Source organism: Triturus cristatus, chromosome 4_2 (genome assembly GCF_964204655.1).
Source record: "Triturus cristatus chromosome 4_2, aTriCri1.1, whole genome shotgun sequence".
Classification (NCBI taxonomy): Eukaryota; Metazoa; Chordata; class Amphibia; order Caudata; family Salamandridae; genus Triturus; species Triturus cristatus.
Window position 1 is genome coordinate 970,834,553 of NC_140586.1, and position 20,835 is coordinate 970,855,387.

General features: G+C 45.3%; 1 protein-coding gene across 1 annotated transcript in view; it reads right to left on the reverse strand.

Annotated features, from left to right (window-relative positions):
* Positions 1-20,835, reverse strand: part of LOC146839177 (CD5 antigen-like) — a 560,873-nt gene that overhangs the window by 473,017 nt on the left and 67,021 nt on the right. Inside the window, exon 2 of the mRNA XM_085603204.1 lies at positions 3,575-3,648. Within this exon, the coding sequence (XP_085459330.1) occupies positions 3,575-3,638 (64 nt within the window). The 5' untranslated portion in view covers positions 3,639-3,648. The remainder of the gene's footprint in view (positions 1-3,574; positions 3,649-20,835) is intronic.

The window sequence follows — 20,835 nt, forward strand, 5'->3', positions numbered from 1 at the left end:
CACCTCTATTGAGACCGTGCTGCTGGGCCATCGAGACCCCTCCTTGCGCTGACCAGACCAGAGCAGATAAGACCATTATGTGGCTGTGCTTGGGGGCGGCGAAGGTGGCTATCGCTGCCAACTGGAAGAAACAGGCGGCTCCCACGGCCTCGATGTGGCACTCCCGCCTTTGGAGGCTTCTAAGTCTGGAGAGAATGGCGGATATCTTTAGAGATGACTATGCTGCTTTCGAACTTAACTGGGGCCCGCTGGTGATATTCCTCTCTCGGGGTTTGCCGGCAGCTGTTTGCCTGCCACAGGTTAGGGGGCTGCGGCTATTCCAACTGTAGCCTACTGAAATCGCCACTAGTGGGACCTCCCTGGTGGTCCATTTCGGGGTCACGGCGCCGCCTGGATGAGGCCTAACCCGGATCCCCACCCTTGATGGCTCTGCCTCCGGCCCTGGCTCTCCGGATTCCCTCCTTGAGACTCTCCTCTTTCTCTCTCTCTATTGCTCTCGCTTTTCCTTCTGTTCTTTCTCTCTTTTTCCCTATGGGGTGGGGGGTGGGAGGGGGAGGGTTTGTGGGGAGTTGGGATTTCTATAAAACAAGTTTGATATTCCATGGCACAGAGGCTGCGGCTTGCATGGACTCTTACTCTCTACATAGACTGCGGACACCGGACTATTGGACTATGGGTTGTGCCCATGGGGGATGCCCAGGGCATAGTTTCAAGGCCTGCTTCGCCTCATATTTCGCACTACTGTACCCCCACTTTAGCATACATTATTGTTGGTGAAGCTTGCCCTCTCTACGTCCGGGTCTGGGTCTGTAACTTTCGCTCTCCTTTTCCACGCTTGCCGGTCCATTCTGTGATATTACATATGCCATGACCTGTATTTATGTTTTGTTGCTAATAAATACAATTTTAACAAAAAAAAAATAAGGTAACTGCCGTTAATAAGCAGAGTAAAAACAGGAATTATTGATGCCATTGGAGTCCAGACAGAAGAGACAATATTATCCAAGGTGTAAATGCGGGAAAAAAGCGTGTCAATACTATGGTCCACTAAAGTAAGGACTTTTTCTAAAGTTGCTTAATCAATTTGGTGCAGTCGGTAGGCTGCTTCCATCTGTGAAAGTTTCAAAATTTCATTGTAAGAGGCATACATAAATCTCTTGACCCTCGGATTATGAGGAGCCAAGAGAAAATCAGCTAAATCGGTTTCATCTAACAAGAGGGAAAGATGTTGTTGCACAGATGCTAATGTGGATCGTTCCACCCATTGTTGGCATAATTTGCCCACTGAATATGTTGTTACCGAATGTTTAAGAGTATAACGAGGGTCAGGTCGAGTTAGAATGAAACCAGGCTTTACATTATAAAAACGCAACTGGCATGCATTTGTATTTATTGGTCAAACTAACCACCCCGTTGGATCAAGCTCAGAGGCATTAAACATTTTATTGGCAAGCAACGCTTATGCTAACTTAGCAATGTCGACAATGACCATAAGAAGCACATGAGAATCCGGGACATGATCCACAGTAATTTTGGGTATGCACTGCAATGTATTTAATTGTGCATGAGTGCCATTGGGCCCATCCACCCCGTCCCCCAAGTCCCTGGTTGATACTCACCCGGTTGTTGTTCTGTCTGGTCACGTTCAGCAGTATCCTCACCCACAACTCCAACCACTGCCTCATCCCTGATGAATCGGGACACCTGCTCCTCCAACTCATCCAGCTCCTCCTGTGGCGCTGGACTCCCACCTCCAGTCTTCTTTGCTGCTTTCAGGTTGGCTGCTAGTTTCTCCTTGGTCTTGCGCTTAGTATCATGCCAGCGCTTCTTGCAGTCGTCCACTGTTCTCCTCATTTCTCTGACAGCATTCATCTTGGACACTATGTCCTGCCTTATTTCTTTTTTTTCTTGCCAATGTCACTGTGGAGGTGACAAACAGTTCTTGTTGGTGTTCAGTCACCTCTGCAATCAGGACCTGGTTTTCCTGCTGGCTGAACTTGGGATTCCTATTCCTCTTGGCCTTCACATGGGTCTCTGGCTGTCCTCCTGGGAATTTGTGGGATTGTTTGTGTCCTCTGCACTGGTCCCAGCTTCATCCATGGATCCTCTGCTATTTCACAAATCTTTTTCTTTTGTTTTCTGCTTGGCAGGCCTTTTGTAGTGTATTTTCACGCTGAACGTGAGAGATGCAGGCCTGGTGCCATTTACCGATCCGATTCAGGCGCTAATTGGCCCATTGCCACTTTTTTTACATTAGCGTGAGGCTTTTTATCGCCGTCACGCTAAATCTCTCGACGGCCATTTCCGCCGGAAAGGGAAGCTATTGCCTGTTGGCGACATGTTGCTAATATGCCGCTAACATGGCGATAGATTCTAATGTTCAACGGCGATAACAATTCGTGCGCTAAACAATGATTGGCGATAAATATCGCCATTTGTTGCTAATATCCCCCTCGGTGTTCTACACAGAGTGGGAAAAACTCTGCGAGCAGAGCAGAATGTTACCCAGGTCGACAACATGGCAGGAGCAAATGATGTGTGACTAATTTGCAGTTATCACTATGGGAAAGGGTGCAAGCAAAAGGGTTGTCGCCCCCAGATAAAATGTTGTCCTTGGTATGCTCCCTGAACCAGATAGACACAGGGAATGTCATCTGGGGGTGGGAACCAAAACTGAAGAATGACAAACTGTACAGCCAAACAGAAGCAGGGACCTATGCCTCCCACACATGAAGCTTACACAGCTCATCCCATCTCCATATGGATACACATAGATCTGTCACCCTGCCCCTCCCCCACTATGGATACCATTAGAAAAAGGAATATTCAGCCACAGTAGAGGATTAAAATCAGATAAAAGGCCTGTACTCCATGACTATAGATAAAACGGCATCAACTATTAATCACGCAATGGCCTAGTTAGGTGGATGTTAACCAATCATGATAAAAGGAATACTACGTTGGATGCACCAACTCTGTCCAACTCTGCCTAGACGTCTTGCAGAGCTATGCAGCCTATTGTGCACCAGTGCTAGGAAAAGGCAGGAATGTGCAGTACTGTCTTAAATATGGTGCACCCCTGCCCTTTTCCTGTCATGCAGCACAACGCATTAAGGTGATTTGCTGCGCTGCATGACATATTGGTAAATATGCCCCCAGTCTCTGAGTGGGGAATGTGCAGAGTGGAAGTGATAGCTCATTAAATGCGTTCCTTGTGCTCCAGGCGCTCCTTGAGGTCTCAGGTGTGAATGGTGTTGGGCTTGTTTGGAAGCGTTACTTGATGAATTACTAGTACAAACAACCTGCCTCTCTTGCACAGTCCTGGAGTCTCTTCATCTGAGGAAGCAGCTCAGATACATGCACTGCAGCAGACACTAATCTTATAGTTTAATGTTTTACATATTTCTTCACTGGGATTGGACTTGCATCACCAGTTCTGTATCACTGGAAGCAATTTAGATGTTAGTGAGCTATATGTTGCACACTTTACCTCTCAAGTTAAGGTTAATTTCAACAGCCTTTGATCATCATTACATGACATTACTACCCTTCCTCAGACTCAGTCCGTACTCACAGTAGTCAGGCTTAAGGGCAACAGCACTCAGGATCTGAAGAAAGCAAACAATCTTCACCAGCATCTTGGAGGCTCTGAAAAAAGAATGAAAAGACTAGTTCACTCTAGACTGACCTGGTTCATTCTCCATCTCTCAGTAACCCAGGATTTATGTGGCTGCCAGTACCTCACTTTCAAACATTTTAGTCGTAATAAACACCAGAGTAAATTAAAAATGAAGAATGGGCTGGACATTGAGGAACAAAAATGTACATCTCACTCTTTTGACAGGGAACCTGGACCTTCTGTGTAGCAGCATTAACCTTAATGCACTGACGCTCAGAAAAGAGAAGCATTTAAAAGGAGATGGGAAGGGTAAGTCCTTCAATCCCAAGCACTTATTACAGAAAAGTGGTTATTAGTTGAGAAGGGCATGAGGCCTTAACTAGTAATAAATCTACATGTGTTTCTTTACTGGGAACCAGTTACCTCATAGCATCCGTTGATTCTCTCAGTGCAGCAAATCAGAGCAGTCCACGGCCTACTCAAGGGGGAGGTGTGGACTCTTAATCCAAGTCACTAGCAACCAACAATAACACTCAATAAATGTTTAGCCAAACAGTGCTTTTTCTTAGATTTATTTTATTTTATTAGAAACATACTTCTAATACTGTGGATGAAAATGTCTTTGGATCCTGAACCTACGATAACAACACTGGCATATATACTTCTTGCAACATCACAATATGAAGGATATTTAAATGGGGCAGGCCTACTGTCTTTATCAGGGTGTCACCGCATTAGTAAAACCAGACATGCCATATTTTGAAATATCACCACCAATAAAATAAATATGGACAGCAACCATGTTCAAAGGGTAACCATTGCAGTTTCAATACAATGAATGTCAATAAAACATGTTCCTGCTACAGGCTGTGATGATAGCCTTGTATGACATGCAAAATAGATGTTATTATTTCTCTGCGTGTGCCTGCTGCTGGCTCGGGTGGCAGTGGCTCCTGGAGTCCAGTCCCATGAAGCCAGACACCTTCCATTGTTCTCGTCTACCTTATTTTAAGCCATGTTCTTGACCATCAGTTTTGTGTGTTTGTGCACGTCTGACATGATTAATATATTATGGTTGGAGAATTTACAAACTTCATTTCATTTTCAGCTTTGCCATTGCTTGTAGTGGATAAAGAGCAGTTGCGTGTGTGGGCAGAGACAGAACGGGTAAATAATATCTTTGCAATCATTTGCCTGCCATGTACTAAGTTGTTTCTTCATGGGAGAGGACAGTGGTCTGACAGAACAGGGCAACCTCTTCTTTGTTATCCATGTCCCTGTCTTTGCTGGCCACGTGGTGGTGGCCATTTTGAGTAATCAGTGTGTGTGTTTGCCGTAGGCTGCGTGTGTTCTTTCTTCTCCATCCCTACTCTTTTTGCTGCCCATGCAGCAGTGACTATTCTGTGTGGCCAATGTGTGTGTTTGTCATATGCAGCCACTAGTTCTTTGTTTTCCTTGACTTCTTCTTTGCTGCTCATGCAGAGGTGGCCACTGTTTGCAGCCAGTGTGTGTTTTTGCCACAAATGCTGCCATTTTGTCTTTGTGCTCCATGCCTCCTTCTTTGATGGCCATGCGATGGTGCGTCCATTACTTACTGCTAAAGGCATTGCTCCTTGTCCTACTGCCTCGCCTTCCTTCTTAACCAATCAGGATCCCTTGCCTCCAATAGACCCCTCCCCTCTTTAAATTAAAACACCACCCACCCCCTCCTCGTCCTGTACATAAACAAGCCAAACCACACACACAGCTGTTCGGTACTGGGAGAGCGGGAGGGACCATGAAGGAAGGCGAGGGAGTAGCACTAGTAGTAATGCCATTATCGGTAAGTAATGGACGCATTACCTCCCGTCCCTCCCTCGCCTTCCTTCTTAATCATTGAGACGTAGCAAGTAAATGGAAAAGGATAACTGAGTATTAAACACCCAGCGTAATAGAGTGCCCAGATCATATACAGAAATACCGCCATACCTACAAAGAAGACAAAACTCTGTGCTCAAAACCTGATCCAGACGTCTCAACTCAGCAATCCGATAGTGATGAACAAAAGTGGATGGAGTATCCCATGTCACAGCCCTACACATCTCCACTACGAGGTCCCCTGCAACTCAGCTACTGACATGAAGCAAAGGAAAGTGCAAAAATTGGAAATTACCATCCCCAGTGCAAGACACAGAAACTGTAGAGCGGGGACTGTGACAGAGACAGTCAGGGAGGCATGCTGGAGAACCATTGGAGTAGCGTGTTACTCACCAAAAAAGTACTTCAACACCTCTTCAGGGGTAGCAAGCGCTATAAAAATGCAAACCTTTCTCCTTCTTCCATCCCTCCACTATCCTTCTCCATACAAATACCTGACTAACATATCCACCACTCAAATCACTTTCATATTTCACTATACTTATTCAACACTAATTCTTTATGGGTTCCAGAGTATCGTGCTACTGGCCGAAAAAATGCTTCAACGTCTCGTTAGGAATTCTTTGCACAATATAAATGCAATTACAATACAATACAATTGAGGCCAAAAAACACCCAGAACATCATAGGAAGAAATGCCTGAATCATCAACGGGCGTAAATAAACAGACCTCAACCATAACTTGACTTATTTCAGATCCAGGACCATCCCAAATGCCCCTACACTTTCTGAACCAAAACAGGATTGACTTGGCACCTCCTCCTTGCTCTGCAACAGACACTCTGCAGAGGGCCCCCTTCGATATCAAGTCCTTGATTCAAACTAGAAGAGCCAACCTTTTTACCCTCGGCTGCTGGAACCTCAGTCAAAAGAATGCCAGTATCCATGGGAACAAGCTCGAACTCTATTGCACACCCAACAGCCACAACAGCTAGGACCCATTGATCAGATATATCCTGTCATCCCAGGATGGTCCCACACTAGAAAAAATACAGAATCCTGCCTCCCATTAGCAGAGTCCCCCAAGGACAGAAAGTGTCAAGACCCCTACGTGAAGGCCCCTTTTCAGAGACAGAACCCTGCACTTAGGAGAGAACGAGAATTAAAGCTCCTCACTCTAACGGAAGAGACCCCACTCTTCGGGGAGGACTCAGAGGATTAAATCCACTCTACCTAGCTGAATAACACCCCCATAGGAAAAAGCATGCAGTCATTCCTCAACTGCCTTGGAGATCATGACAGGCAACAGTACCCCAAAGAGTGTCAAACCCATAATGGAAATCTCCATTAAGGAGGCGGTCTCCCCGGGGTCGGGGTCTACCTACCACCATCTCAATGAAAGTAAGGGTGGGTCGGTCAACAAAGACCTCATATACTTTTGGCAAAATAACAAGTATCTCTGTATTTACATGCTAAAATGCATATAGTCATTTCACAAAAGAGAAATTAAAAATTTAGCAAGCAGTGAGAGAGGTGATGATTTTGACATCCTCCCTAACCTAGGGAGAGAACCAAGCAGATGCATTGAAAACAAAGAGCACATCTTGCTGAACTTTTTGGTGGTGGTCCCATCCTCTTAGGACCATCCCAAGCACAGTTATTGGCAAAAATACAATCCCAACCAAAGGCCCTGCAAAGCATTATGGGATGAGATTAGCAGTGGGCAGTGAATATTATAGTATTCAATATCAAAATAATTCTACAAAGAGCTGCAGTTCAACTTGTCGTTACTAGATGTCCCTCACGAGTCAAATGCAAAAGCATTGAAACCCTGAGCTGAGAGCTAATACTATAAATTCTGCAAAGAGCTGAACTGCCCATAACTGTGCTTGGGGTGGTCCTAGGAGGAAGGGACCACCACTGAATCGTTCACCAGCATGAAATGCTCTTTGTGTTTAAGGCATCTGCTTGGTCCTCCCCCTAGGTTAGGGGGAATCCCAAAATCATCACCTCTCTCATTGGCTGATATTTTTATTTCATAGTTCACTTTTGTGAATTGGTTATATGCTTTTTAGCATGTAAAGTTGCTTTATCAAAGCATTTGTGGGTGCAGTTTAGTAGCTGATTCTGCTGTGTGGAGGAGCAATTCTGTGTTTTTAATGAGAAGGAGTACAGCTCGCAGGATCAGAGGCAGCCTTGCTAACAGGGTAGAGTCCAGGCAATCGCAATGAGGAATATAATCTACAGCCTACCACTCCCGTGCTAGCAGATCCCCAGCAGAACCTTGAAAAGGTTATAGGAGACCAAGAGGGCATAGCACATTGAGAAAAAAGAACGCCTCCGTCTGACGCTTGAAAGGATGGAAACCTGTTGTAGGAAAGTAGGGCCCGATTCACAGAACTAACTTAAGACAAAATCCTAAACTTACTACCATTTTCGTATTCACAGAAGGCACTTACTCATTTTGGTATTCACAGAAGACACTTACTCACTTCGGTATTCACAGAAGTTTGGAGTCCTAACTTTAGGACTCATAAATGCCTTCTGTGAATACCGAAAGTCTTAAAATGAGGATTTTTCTCAGTTTAGGAGTCCTAAAGTTAGGAGTCCTAACTTTACTACTACTAAATTGAGAAAAATCCTAATTTTAAGGCTTTCGGTATTCACAGAAGGCATTTAGGAGTCCTAAAGTTGGGAGTCCTAACTTTACTACTACTAAATTGAGAAAAATCCTAATTTTAAGACTTTCGTTATTCACAGAAGGCATTTAGGAGTCCTAAAGTTAGGACTCCTAACGTCTGTGAATACCGAAATGAGTAAGTGCCTTCTGTGAATACCAAAATGAGTAAGTGCCTTCTGTGAATACCAAAATGGTAGTAAGTTTAGGATTTTGTCTTAAGTTAGTTCTGTGAATCGGGCCCGTAGTATCTGCCTCTTATGGTTACCCTCCACTTTTTGCTGATGTCTCACTTTCGGCCTAGTCTGACTGGGATCCTGCTATCCAGGACCCCAGTCTATATGCTTTCTCCCTTAAATTGCTATGCATGTACTTTAGGTACACTCCAGATTGGATTCTGCGGTACCCTTATCAGTCCCTAGTATGGGTACACCATGTAACCAGGGCATAGGTACCCAGAGGCCTCTCAGGGGCTGAAACAGGTATTATGCCACCCATGAGAGGCCATCCAAATTGACATGACCAGCCTGCCACAGCAGAGTGTCGAAGTTGGTGCTTACACCACTTACTTAAGATATAGGTTTACTATATCCATTTAAATCACTACACTTAAACACCTATCAGTCACCCCTATGGCAGGCCTTAACAATCCTGAAGGCAGGGTGCTGGGTTTTACATGAGAGGGTGCCCCTGCATGAGCAGAGCCACTCTGCAGCCTTCGGAGACCATTCTCCAGGGTTGTCTGTGATGCAGCCAGACATATATTTTTAAGTGCATTATAACCTTGAGGTAAATGCTAACGGCTGTTTAGAAACATGTTGTGTTTGGTGTCATACACCTTGGAATCATACCTCCATGCTAATAACTGGTGTGGGAGGTATGATTTCACCCTTTCAAAGGGACATATGTGGGTCTTCGGTCTACACGGTACCAACTTTCTCAACCTGGGCAGAACAAAATGGATGCTGCCAGCCACAGACATGGGTCTGCCCTCCTGCTGTTGTGCCAAACTCACTCAGAGGAAAGCATGACAATAGGCATCCTGAAGTGACCCAGACTCTGTCCCCTCTGCTTTCAGGTTCCTCTCAGCTTGAATCCAGGCTTGTATTCCCCCAGAGATTCTTCACCCTCATGGCAGCAGGACTTCTGTGCAGCTCTCCATTGAAAACGACAAAGGTTCCTGACACTACTTGACCCCTAAGCACCCGGCTCCTCTGGGATAGGTAACACGGGTACTTCGGTATTCACTGGTGAGTTGGCCTTAGCACCTCCTACGTTCCAAAGGGTTTGCTCGAAGTCCTCTTAGAAGTGTCCTTAACTTGTACTTTTTCAACCACTACTTTCCCATAGAGTTGTACGGAGCACGCGTCTGTGTTTCCTCACTGCACCCGTCCTCTGTGGGCTCCCTGTGTCACTCCTCTGGGTGGTTCCTTGGGGTCCCAGTTATTCTATGTGCTCCAGGCACTGTGTCTAGTCAATTCATTGTTGATATACCATTTTTTTAGTCTATGGTTCGGTCTCCCCCTGGAGCCTGCTGTGTATTTTGCTATTTATGAATGTTCTATTGATTAAGTATTGTGTGCTTTGTGTCCTAGTCTCACATAGAGACTAGCAGAGAGTGTTATATTAATAAATACATATTTTTATATAAACACTGTGTGGTTCTCCTTTCATTTAGTCATTTAGGAGGTGATATTCTGGTAAACAAGCTGCTTTACATTCCTTCAAGAGTAAGTAAGCCTGAAGGCTGCTCTTCATAGCTAGCACTAGGGTAGCTTTCAATAAGGTTATCTTCCCAGACATAAAAGCCAAGCAGTCCTCTCCTTGACTCCAAGTGCTTGGAGCCCTCTAAAGGGGAGAGGAATGTTCTTTTATGAGAAATAAGCATAAGAAAGAACATACTTCCACAAACAAATACTCCTATGCAGAGATTCCAGCAGTAAAGCACATACACTAACGTCAAAAATGTGCAAGAAGCTCGGACACACACCCATTCCTACTGCCCGGCATATTCACCAATGCTCCAGAGGTGTGTCCTGCCAAGCTGAGGCACCAACCAGGAAGCGGATCCACAGCCACCACAGGACCACCAGACACTGTCCTGGCATCTGCTGACAGCGCTCCTTCCCTGCCATGCCAAGAGAATCAGGAAAACCTTGGTGGGGCAACAGGAGGTTTGATTGTATTTAAAAACTGTTTTCATGTCCCCTGCCTTCCATAGTGTCCATGGTTCCTGGAGGGTCACAAACAATTATTTAATGTTTGTATCACATGTTTGCCTCCCTCCACTGCCTACCGTAGGGGCACATGGTCCTAGATAGAGATCAGCAATTAATGTATTCAGATTTTTCCTGCAGCCCCTGCCTCCCATAGTGGTCAAATGACCCAACATTAATTGATTAAATTATTTATTCATGTATTCATTTTTCACTGCACCCAATGCATTCCATGTGGACCCCTTGGTCCTGGATGGACATCGGCACTTATATAAATATTTCATTGATTTGTTCATGCACCCCCTGTCTCCCATAGGGGTCTCATGGCCTTAGGTGGACACAAACTAACCTTTTCCTTCGTATGTCATGAGAAGAATAATTCATGCGTGGTTTGGATACACTCATGTTAAGCTTCTGAGATTATGATAACAACTTTGCTTGTGTTGAGGAAATAAAAGTTATGAGACCTATGTGTCCCCTATGTACCCCCCAACGCTTTATGTACACATGCATGTATCCCATGCATTTCCCCTCCATGGCCTGTCTATCATGATGCTTATACTATAAACGTGGCCTGCCATCATCCAGTCTCCCATGAGAGAAACGACAAATCTGCATTGAGGCCTACACATTTTGCATCATGTTTTCTTGCACTCGTGTCATTTTCATGAAAGCCCATTATTGTGGCTCAGCCAGAGCCGAAAAGAGGTTTCAGGCCTCAGACGCTCTGAGAGCTGCAGCTGCGTATCCTTGGCCTTGCACACTTGGGCCTCAGCCAAAGGGGCCCTGTCCGAGGTGCCGAGACAGTATTGAGCACGGTTATCTGCTTACTCCTACTGAACCACATTCCTGCCTGGAGAAGGAGGAATAAACACAACCCGTCTGCAAAGGAGAGAGCCTAGCCTTTCTGTCTCTTTTTTGTGTGATTGCAAAGCTCACATCAGTGAAAAGCCCATAGCCCCCATGTAAGGCCTACGCAGTGAATGAAGAAATAGATGCCACATTGGCTCTTGGTGATGGGCAACCTATGTCACAAATCAGTCCCTGCTCCGGACTTTAGATATCAGATAATACAAGATGTACTGGTCGTCCTGACACTGAAGGTCTCACTTCCAGACTCCCCGATTGCACAGCAGCCCTTCCCCACGTCAGTTACACGTCATGCTCAAGTTGAGCACAAGTAAGGCAAAGTTCCAGTAAAGTTCCAGCTGATCACGCAACCCCCTCCAGGTACCCACCCACCTATGACACTCACCTATGACTCATCAAGTGGACGCCCACATGGACGCCCACCTTCACGCCTACTTACACGCCCACATGCTCTTATCTCATTCTCTCTTGCTCTGCCTGAAGCGCTCCTGCTTACGTATAATATTGAATGTATATATACTGTACTCTGTGAATAAAGTGCCAGAAGACCCTTCCTGATCCCTTGTGGTGATGGAACTATTCTCCCTATAACTCGAGTTATTGGAATAAAGCCCTTTTGAACCTGATACCACGGACTCAGCCTCTTGCTTTATGCATGATCCTATTGATACCTATAGAAATTATGAGTGCGTAATACTTTATTTACGACATTAATGGCGCCCGAACAGGGACAAATCTCTTTTCCCACGCGCCGGAGATGAAGGTCCAGTTTTGCCCCCTTCCACAGCCGTGACGGACTTCAAGTGCGCACGTCGCGGGTTTTCCCACCAAACTCCCTCAGGCCAACGAAGGAGACGGACTGTGACCAGGCATCCATATGAGGCGGTGAGGATTGCGGATCGTCCCGACCCAGAGCCCACCCTGCGAGAGAGCTGTGTCCGAGGTTTCTAGAGATCCACCAAAGTTACACCATTCCCTGCGCAGCGTCAAGTGTCCGAGGCCTTCAAGTTCTGCTTCCCGGTGAGTTTTTCATGGGGGTTGCATAAAGACGGGTTCATTTAATGAACACGGTAAAGACGCGTCTCACTTGTGAGACCGGTATGTTTTCAAGTATTCAAGAGCATGCATCAAGTATTCAAGTCAAGTATTCAGGTGCACCGATTTAACAGTATGAATGTTATTGTCTTAGTCAGGTTCAGTTAGGTTTGAATGTGTCAGGTTTTTATGTAAGTTTGTTTCATTGTGATTTTTGTTTTTTGGGTCATTGTGATTTTTGTTTTCGGTTACATTCCAACAAGCCGTTGTTTTCGAAACTGCGTAAGATATGTACCAGAAAAGGTGTACTAGAGGAACCAGTTAACATTCCGCCTAGAGACACACCTGGACATTTCATGTCCTGTAAGCATGGTTTAGATGCCGTGTTGTTTTTAGAACTATGGGTGGATTACACGAAGGATTTAGAGACAAAATATAGATGGCCTATCACGGGAACGTGGGACGCGGAATGCATTATGAAGGTAGAGGAAGAGCTATGGAAGAGAAAATGTTGACCTGCTCAGAAGGATGCCATTGAGTTATGGCGCAAGGAGTCACATAGAAGAACAGAGAAAGAGTTCCACAAAGCAGAGAGAAGTAAACAGGAGTCTGAAAAAGCCAAAGAAAAGAAATTACAGGAGGAAGGGGAACGGGTAAAAAGAGAGCAGACTGAAAGAGAAAGAAATACTGTCGTTGCTGGTATTTATCCCGTCCTTTCAGAGGAACTAGCAAGAGTGGCCCCAGTAGAAAGACCCGTTAGACTGCCACCACAAGAACCCCGAAAAATAAAACCAACAGCATCCAAAACGTTTATTAACACCTACCTAGAGGAATCCCCACCAGCATACGTGGACGGATCTTTCCCTGCACCCCCAACACCAGCCCAGCTCCAGGAGCTCAAGGACGGCGGGGAGGGACCCGGGACAACATCAGGAGGGGGGCCGACAGTAAAAGTAGACATCTCCGAATGTATATATGATCCAGATCCAGGAAAGGGCAGAATGCTCGTGTTTTCACTAAGGCTTAGACGAGCAGTCGCAGATTTGGAAAAATTACCAGATATGGATAAACACCTAAAGAAAATGTACACATTCATAAGAACAGGGGAAGGTCCTGAGTGCATAGCAGAAGCCATACAAAATAGAAAAGTAATTATTAAGAACTATATCCTTCGCTTCCTAATTAACTGTCTGATCAGGGAAAAAGACGAAGGTGACGGGGACGTAGACCGTTGTTATATTGGTTGGAGTGATCGCATAGATGCCGGTCAGCATGATAAATCAGGACAGACAGACCACATGTTGACCAAAATCCGAAAGGCAATAATAGCCTCACACAAAGCAGGACCGAACGAAAAGGCTGAGTTATCATCTGATGACGAAGCAGGGGACAAAGACAGATTACTATATGTGGGCCATGCCCGACGGTTCGAGAGGCCCAAGGGCCTCAATCACCGTAAACAGGGAACGGCTATAAAAGAAAGATATTCCCTTGAAAGTTTATTCCAAATCACCGAAAAAGCGGTGAATAAATGGTTAGGTAACGATCAGCCCCTCACCCCGACCGAAAATGAATTAGCACGGTCAGCCACCCTGTGGGTATCCCAATATGATACATATAATAATGATATCGTAGCACAGACGTTCTTGAGCCTCCCACCAAACGAACAGCGCATAGCTGGTGTTTACATGGTCCAACATTTGATTACGTTGTATGAGAGTCAATATTCTGGTCCTGGTCTATTGTATAAGTTGCTGGACGACATAATACTAGACAGGTGGATGAACATGGGTACTGAATTGATTAATGTCATCCTGGATCAGCGACACAAATATATAGTATACGTGACTAGGTCCCTGCTTCCCGCTCCACCACAGGATAAGGGACAGTTATACGACAAGCTGAACCCCCTACGAGAGGTTCATCCTGTAAAAGATGCAAACAATGTGCTGCAACGGGTGTATGTCTACACCCCCTTGTCGAAATTAGAGATACTGGAAATGAAAAAGATGTTGCCCTCCCATGATAAAGACCCGCGGGGTTTTCACCGAGAACTAAAAGACATTCTCCGCTTAGGAGAATATACATATGCTGACATTCTAAAGTTATTGAAAGTACTATTGCCTGCTGGTATTTACGAGAAGCTGAAAGAAAAGGACTGGGAGGTGGGAGAGAAAAAGATTAGCTGGGATCTGTTGGAAACAGAGGAAGAAGAAAGAGGCCCGGGGGTTGGTCTGGGTCCCCGAGCTAAAGATTTACCTGAACTGCTTGTACAAGTTTTGCCTAGATTATTAGTTACTAAAAAAGAAGACTGGGATGCTATTTCAGCCTGTAAACAGAAACCAGACGAGGACACAAGCGATTTTTACTCTAGGTTTGAGAAATGTTTTACTATCAATAGTGGCCTTAAGCCCGGTAGCGATTCATATCCCCATCTTTTCGTGAGCAAACTAGTAGAAAATTCCCTACCAGAGGTAAAGTATAGGGTACTTAAGGTTGAGAGTACTTGGCAAGCAAACAGCCCTTCACAGATGTTACAAATGTTACAATACCACCAGAACAGAATTAGAGAGGAACACGACCAGGAAAAGAGACGCATGAAGGATACAAAAATGAAGATGCTGGTGGCCCAATCGACACCGGCAAACACTAACACAAACATGAACAAGAATAGCACGAAACAAACTAGTGGGACCTGTAATTATTGCAAGAAGCCAGGCCACTTCGTAAATGAATGTGCAGTCCTGAAACACAATATAGCTATAGGTAAAACAAAGCCACGTCCTTATCCTCCCAAGGGAAATAACACACATCAGACATCAGATACGTTTCCACCGCCGCCACCGCCTGTCCATGCACCTGCACCAGCCCACGCCACAACACAAATGTATGAGCACGCTCAAACTAACTATCCAGAATACCAAGCATATTCATGAAGCAGCCCAGAGAGGGAATTCGACTTGCCCCTTATTCCAGTTCCTGTGGACCAAGAGGGTCCCTATGTACATGCACGTTTACTAGGACAAAATAAAAAGTTTTTGATTGACACTGGGGCGAGTAGAACTACCATCAGTCATTCCGAGGTTCCAGGGGCACCCCTCTCGGGCTCAAAGAACATATCCCTGGGTTTTTCAGGAAAGCCTATTATTAATGAGGTTTCAGAACCAGTCTCTTTAGGAGTTGGTCCACTAATACATACAACAGACTTACTGCTTACTAAATCATGTCCAGAAAACTTACTTGGTATAAAGACATTAAAGGAACTGGGAGCAATTATCTGTTGCTCGCCAGAAGGAGAGCGACTGTATTTACGTGATTTCAAGGGACATTTTGTAATAAAAGATTTTGACATCAGGCTCCAAAATGTACCACAGCACCTATGGGCACAAGGCCCGACTGACGTAGGTTTCATGAACATTACACCACACCAGGTCACCCTCAAAGAAGGAGTAGTGTTGCCACGGATTAGACAATACAAAATCCCACCTGAGGCTGAAGTGGGTTTACTGAAAATAATCGATGAACTCATTGCACAAGGGGTGGTGGTGGAGACAGATTCAAACATATGCAACTCACCTGTTCTTCCTATTCTTAAGCGAACTTATCCCAATGCATCGCCTGTCTATAGATTAGTTGTGGACCTGCGAGAATTAAACAAATGTGTAGTGCCACAGTACCCTGTGGTACCGGACATTTCTTCATTATTGACAGCTATTGATGCAGAGGCTACGTTCTTTACAGTTATCGATCTGAAGAACGCATTTTTCAGTATCCCAATACATCCAGACAGCCAATATCTTTTTGGTTTCAGTTTAAAAGGCCGCAGCTTCAGATTCACAAGAGCACCACAGGGCTTCACAGAAAGTCCTAGCATCTACAGTCAGGCACTCAAACCACAACTAGACAGTATTCATATGCCTACCACTACAGCACTGATACAGTACGTAGATGACATTCTCATCACTGCAAGATCGGAAACTGACTGTGAAGATGCATCACTCACGGTTTTACACTTCCTGGCTGACAAGGGGCACAAAGTGTCCCCTTCGAAGTTACAATTCTGTGAACAGCAAGTGGCATACCTTGGGCACTTGCTATCCAAGGAGGGTAGGCGACTGACACCAGAACGTATTCAATTGATTTCTGGCCTTTCACAGCCCAAGACACAAAAGGAGGTACGTGCATTCATTGGCCTCACTTCATATTGCAGGCAGTGGATCCCCCAGTATGCTTACATAGCCAAGCCCCTAATACAGTTGACGACACAGGAGGCAGCTTCTACTAATGTCCTCCCTTGGACACAAGAACACACTGTGGCATTTGAAGAATTAAAAAGGGCTTTATGTCAAGCACCAGTTTTAGCGATCCCTGATTACAACAAATCTTTTCTGCTTTTTGTGACAGAGCGGGATGGAACAGCACTATCTGTCCTAACACAAGATCATGCAGGAAAACACAAGCCCTGTGCTTATTTTTCTAGTACATTGGACCCAGTAGCACAGGCTTTGCCTGCGTGCCTAAAATCTGTTGCAGCAACGGCCTTAGCCATAAGACAAAGTGACTCGATAGTGCTGGGCCACCCCCTGACAGTACAAGTACCGCACGCAGTGGAGGTTCTCTTGAACCGGACACAAACCCAACACCTGACTGTAGCGAGACTGACAGGTTATGAGCTGACGTTATTTCAACCACACATAGAGATCAGACGATGCAACATATTGAATCCTGCTACTCTTTTGCCCTCCAGTACAGAAAGCGTTTCCCCACATGACTGCGTTGAAGTAATACATACCGTGACCAAGCCAAGACAAGACTTGACAGACGTTGCACTTCCAGACCCTGACCTAACACTCTATGTTGACGGCTCATGCATGAGGACGGGGGCGGGAGAATTAGTGGCAGCGTATGCAGTGACCACTGCTACTGAAATCATAGAGACTAAAAGAATAGACATACTGTCAGCACAAGCAGCAGAGCTCATCGCTCTGACACAAGCATGCATAAGAGCTAAGCACTTGAGAGTAAACATTTACACCGATTCACAATATGCATTTGGGGTAGTTCATGATTTCGGAGTACTATGGAGAGAAAGAGGTTTCTTGACCTCTCACGGGGCCAAAATACAGCATGGCCCCCTTATACAAGCCCTTCTGGAAGCGATACATTTACCGACAGCCATAGCTATCCTGAAATGCAAAGCACATACGAAAGCTACAGATACCATTTCTCAAGGCAATAATCAGGCAGACCGAACTGCTAAACAGACAGCTCAGACCCCACTAGACATGTCAAACTCACAGATACCATCAATGACCAAAGCCATGACAGTCAGGGATCCTTCCAGGGATGTACAAGATGTACAGACACATGCTACTCTAGACGAATTAAAGAAATGGTTGGAACAAGGAGGGGTACTGACTGATCAGGGTTGGATGACTAAGGGCAAAGCAACATGGTTTCTTCCTGATTCGATGGTACAAGTGATCATAAATACCGCACATAGTCCTGCACACTTAGGAGAGAAAGCAATGTTAGACAGCTTACAGAATATATGGTTCAACAAGCACCTGCGTGCAGCAGCGAAACAAAAAGTCAGAACATGTATGATCTGTTGCCAATTCAATCCAGGTAAAGGCATTCCGATGGGACAAGGTGGATTCCATCCACCTGACCACCCTTTTGAAGTCCTCCAGATGATTATATCCAAATGGACAGATGTAGAGGCTACAAATATGTCCTGGTAGTAGTATGTTCGCTGACAAGGTGGACAGAAGCTTATCCAGTCCCTGATTATACTGCTGTAACTACCGCCAGACAATTGGTGCGAGAGCTTTTCCCACGTTATGGATTACCGCGTGTCGTATATTCCGACAACGGTCAGCCTTTCTCCTCTGAACTCATGAAACAGGTGTCCCTTCTGTTAGGGTATACCTGGAAGTTCCACTGCGTACGACATCCTGAGGCAGCAGGCCTTGTAGAAAGACACAATCAGACCTTAAAGATAAAACTAGCAAAGATTTGCGCAGACAAAGGTGTAGATTGGATGGTAGCCCTGCCGGTTGCCCTCTTTTATATGCGAATGGTAGCCCATTCTAGAACAGGCTTATCTCCCTATGAAGTGGTCTTTGGTAGACCACCGAATATGTGGGGCACTCCAATGCCTAAAAAGATTACTGATGTTGATAGTAACATGCTGACAGATTACCTGGCTTCCTTGATGTCTGCACTACTCTCTTGTCGTTCGCAGGTTGCTGCCGCCTTCCCTGACAACACCCAGGTCAAGGAACACTCCATCGCTCCTGGGGATTATGTTTTAATAAGGAACTTTGATAGAACGAGTCCTCTTGAGCCGAGGTGGAAGGCGCCGAAGTTATTGTTATTAACCACGAGGACAGCTGTTAAAGTCGAAGGACGGAAAGGATGGGTTCATCTTCATCATTGTAAACGCTACTTCGGGAATAACGATTCTTTTAAGAAGGACACGAACTTTTCAGACTTTGAGCCCCCTCTTCTAGAGGAGACTCCCCAGCAGGAGTACAAAGCTAAACTTAGATCTAAAAAGTCAGAACCCGTTTGATCAATTAAGTCCACTAGGTGGTGAAGCGGTTGAACATATATTCTGGCTTGCATAAGTTCTCGGACAATGATAATCATAAAAAGAGCAAGATGAAAAGCAAATACTGTAAAATATTACGTGATAGATGTATAGTGACTTTGATTTTTCTATCTCTTCTGTGCATCACGATAATATGTATCAGCTTAATACTACATGCTATTTTTCCTCCTATTGCCTCACTCTTACACTCCTCCACTAATGATACCATAAAGCACACACATTTAGTGATCTGCCATCCCATGAGCTATCATATCGACTTGCCTTACGCAACAATACCTTTATTCAGATGCTGCACCATTCACATCAGACTAGCAATGCTACAGACTGCTGGGTCTGTGGCCGACTTCCCCCGTATCTGAAGGTGAAGGGAGTGTTGCCTCTTTTCCCTTTTCCGTTCTCCCATAATGGTTCTTGCGGAGCATGGTTTGCCTTAATGACATCCATCAATGGTGATGCCAAAGAATGTCAAGACAAGGAGTGTAGGGGTGACTGGGTATGGGGTAACTTGAATAAAGTCATGAATGAAGCATGTTTCCCAGATGAAGAAGGTCTTCCCCAAAGGAAAGGTACAGATCTAGAAAATGAAGAGTATCTGCAAGGAAATGCGACCCTCGACTTTATAGTGTTGAATGTCAAGCCCATACACAATTTAGGTCCATCCTCAATTACAGTCCTGCCAGTAAAAGGGAACTTGTGTGTCAGAAAAGAAGGCTCAGTACATTTGGGGCACAGCGAGTGTAATACTATAATAGTGTTTAAAGACAAAGGAAAGTCCTATTTCAGAGCATCACGACACACCTACTTTATTTGTGGCCAGGCAGCCTATGTGCAACTGCCCTTAGACTGGGGTGGGACGTGCTACATATCATTTCTTTTACCACCCGTTTTCTTGGCCCCATCGAACTATCATCAAGATCTCCAACTAGCACTTATCAGACACAGACGAGGGCTCGATGCCTCCGGCATTGACCAGACTGAGACAGCTTGGGAGCAATATACAGATTTCAACAAAGGATTCTTTTTCTTCATAGGTCCCGTCCAGAATAGTAAACTTATCCACAGGTTAACAAGGATTCTAGAAACAGCTGCAAATGAGACTGCATCAGCCCTGGGGAACTTGACCCAGGAACAGTCTGCTATGAGAATGGTCGTTCTTCAGAATCGTCTTGTTCTTGACGTCATCCTGGCGGATAGGGGCGGGGCTTGTAGGATCATCGGCTCCAGCTGTTGCGTTTTCATCCCTAATAATGCACCGTCTGTATACAAAGAAATAACAAGGCTCCACAAGATTGCCCAAAGCATACATCAAGACCCAGGCACGTGGACTTGGTCCAGTTGGCTCTGGGGAATAATATCGGCATGGGGATGGAAAGTGTTGACCATCTGTGGATTAATACTACTAATGATATTCAGTTGTTGTCTATGTCTGCAGTGTGGCCCGGCCGTTTGCGGTCTGTGTGCTACTGCATGTGTTCCACATCCCCATTTACAGAGCATTGAAAATGGAAAAATAATGCTGCAAGAACAGATCGACTGTCTCATGAGAATAGATGTGACATGAAGGGTCCACTAGGGGACAAGGAGGGAATGAGGAAATAAAAGTTATGAGACCTATGTGTCCCCTATGTGCCCCCCAACGCTTTATGTACACATGCATGTATCCCATGCATTTCCCCTCCATGGCCTGTCTATCATGATGCTTATACTATAAACGTGGCCTGCCATCATCCAGTCTCCCATGAGAGAAACGACAAATCTGCATTGAGGCCTACACGTTTTGCATCATGTTTTCTTGCACTCGTGTCATTTTCATGAAAGCCCATTATTGTGGCTCAGCCAGAGCCGAAAAGAGGTTTCAGGCCTCAGACGCTCTGAGAGCTGCAGCTGCGTATCCTTGGCCTTGCACACTTGGGCCTCAGCCAAAGGGGCCCTGTCCGAGGTGCCG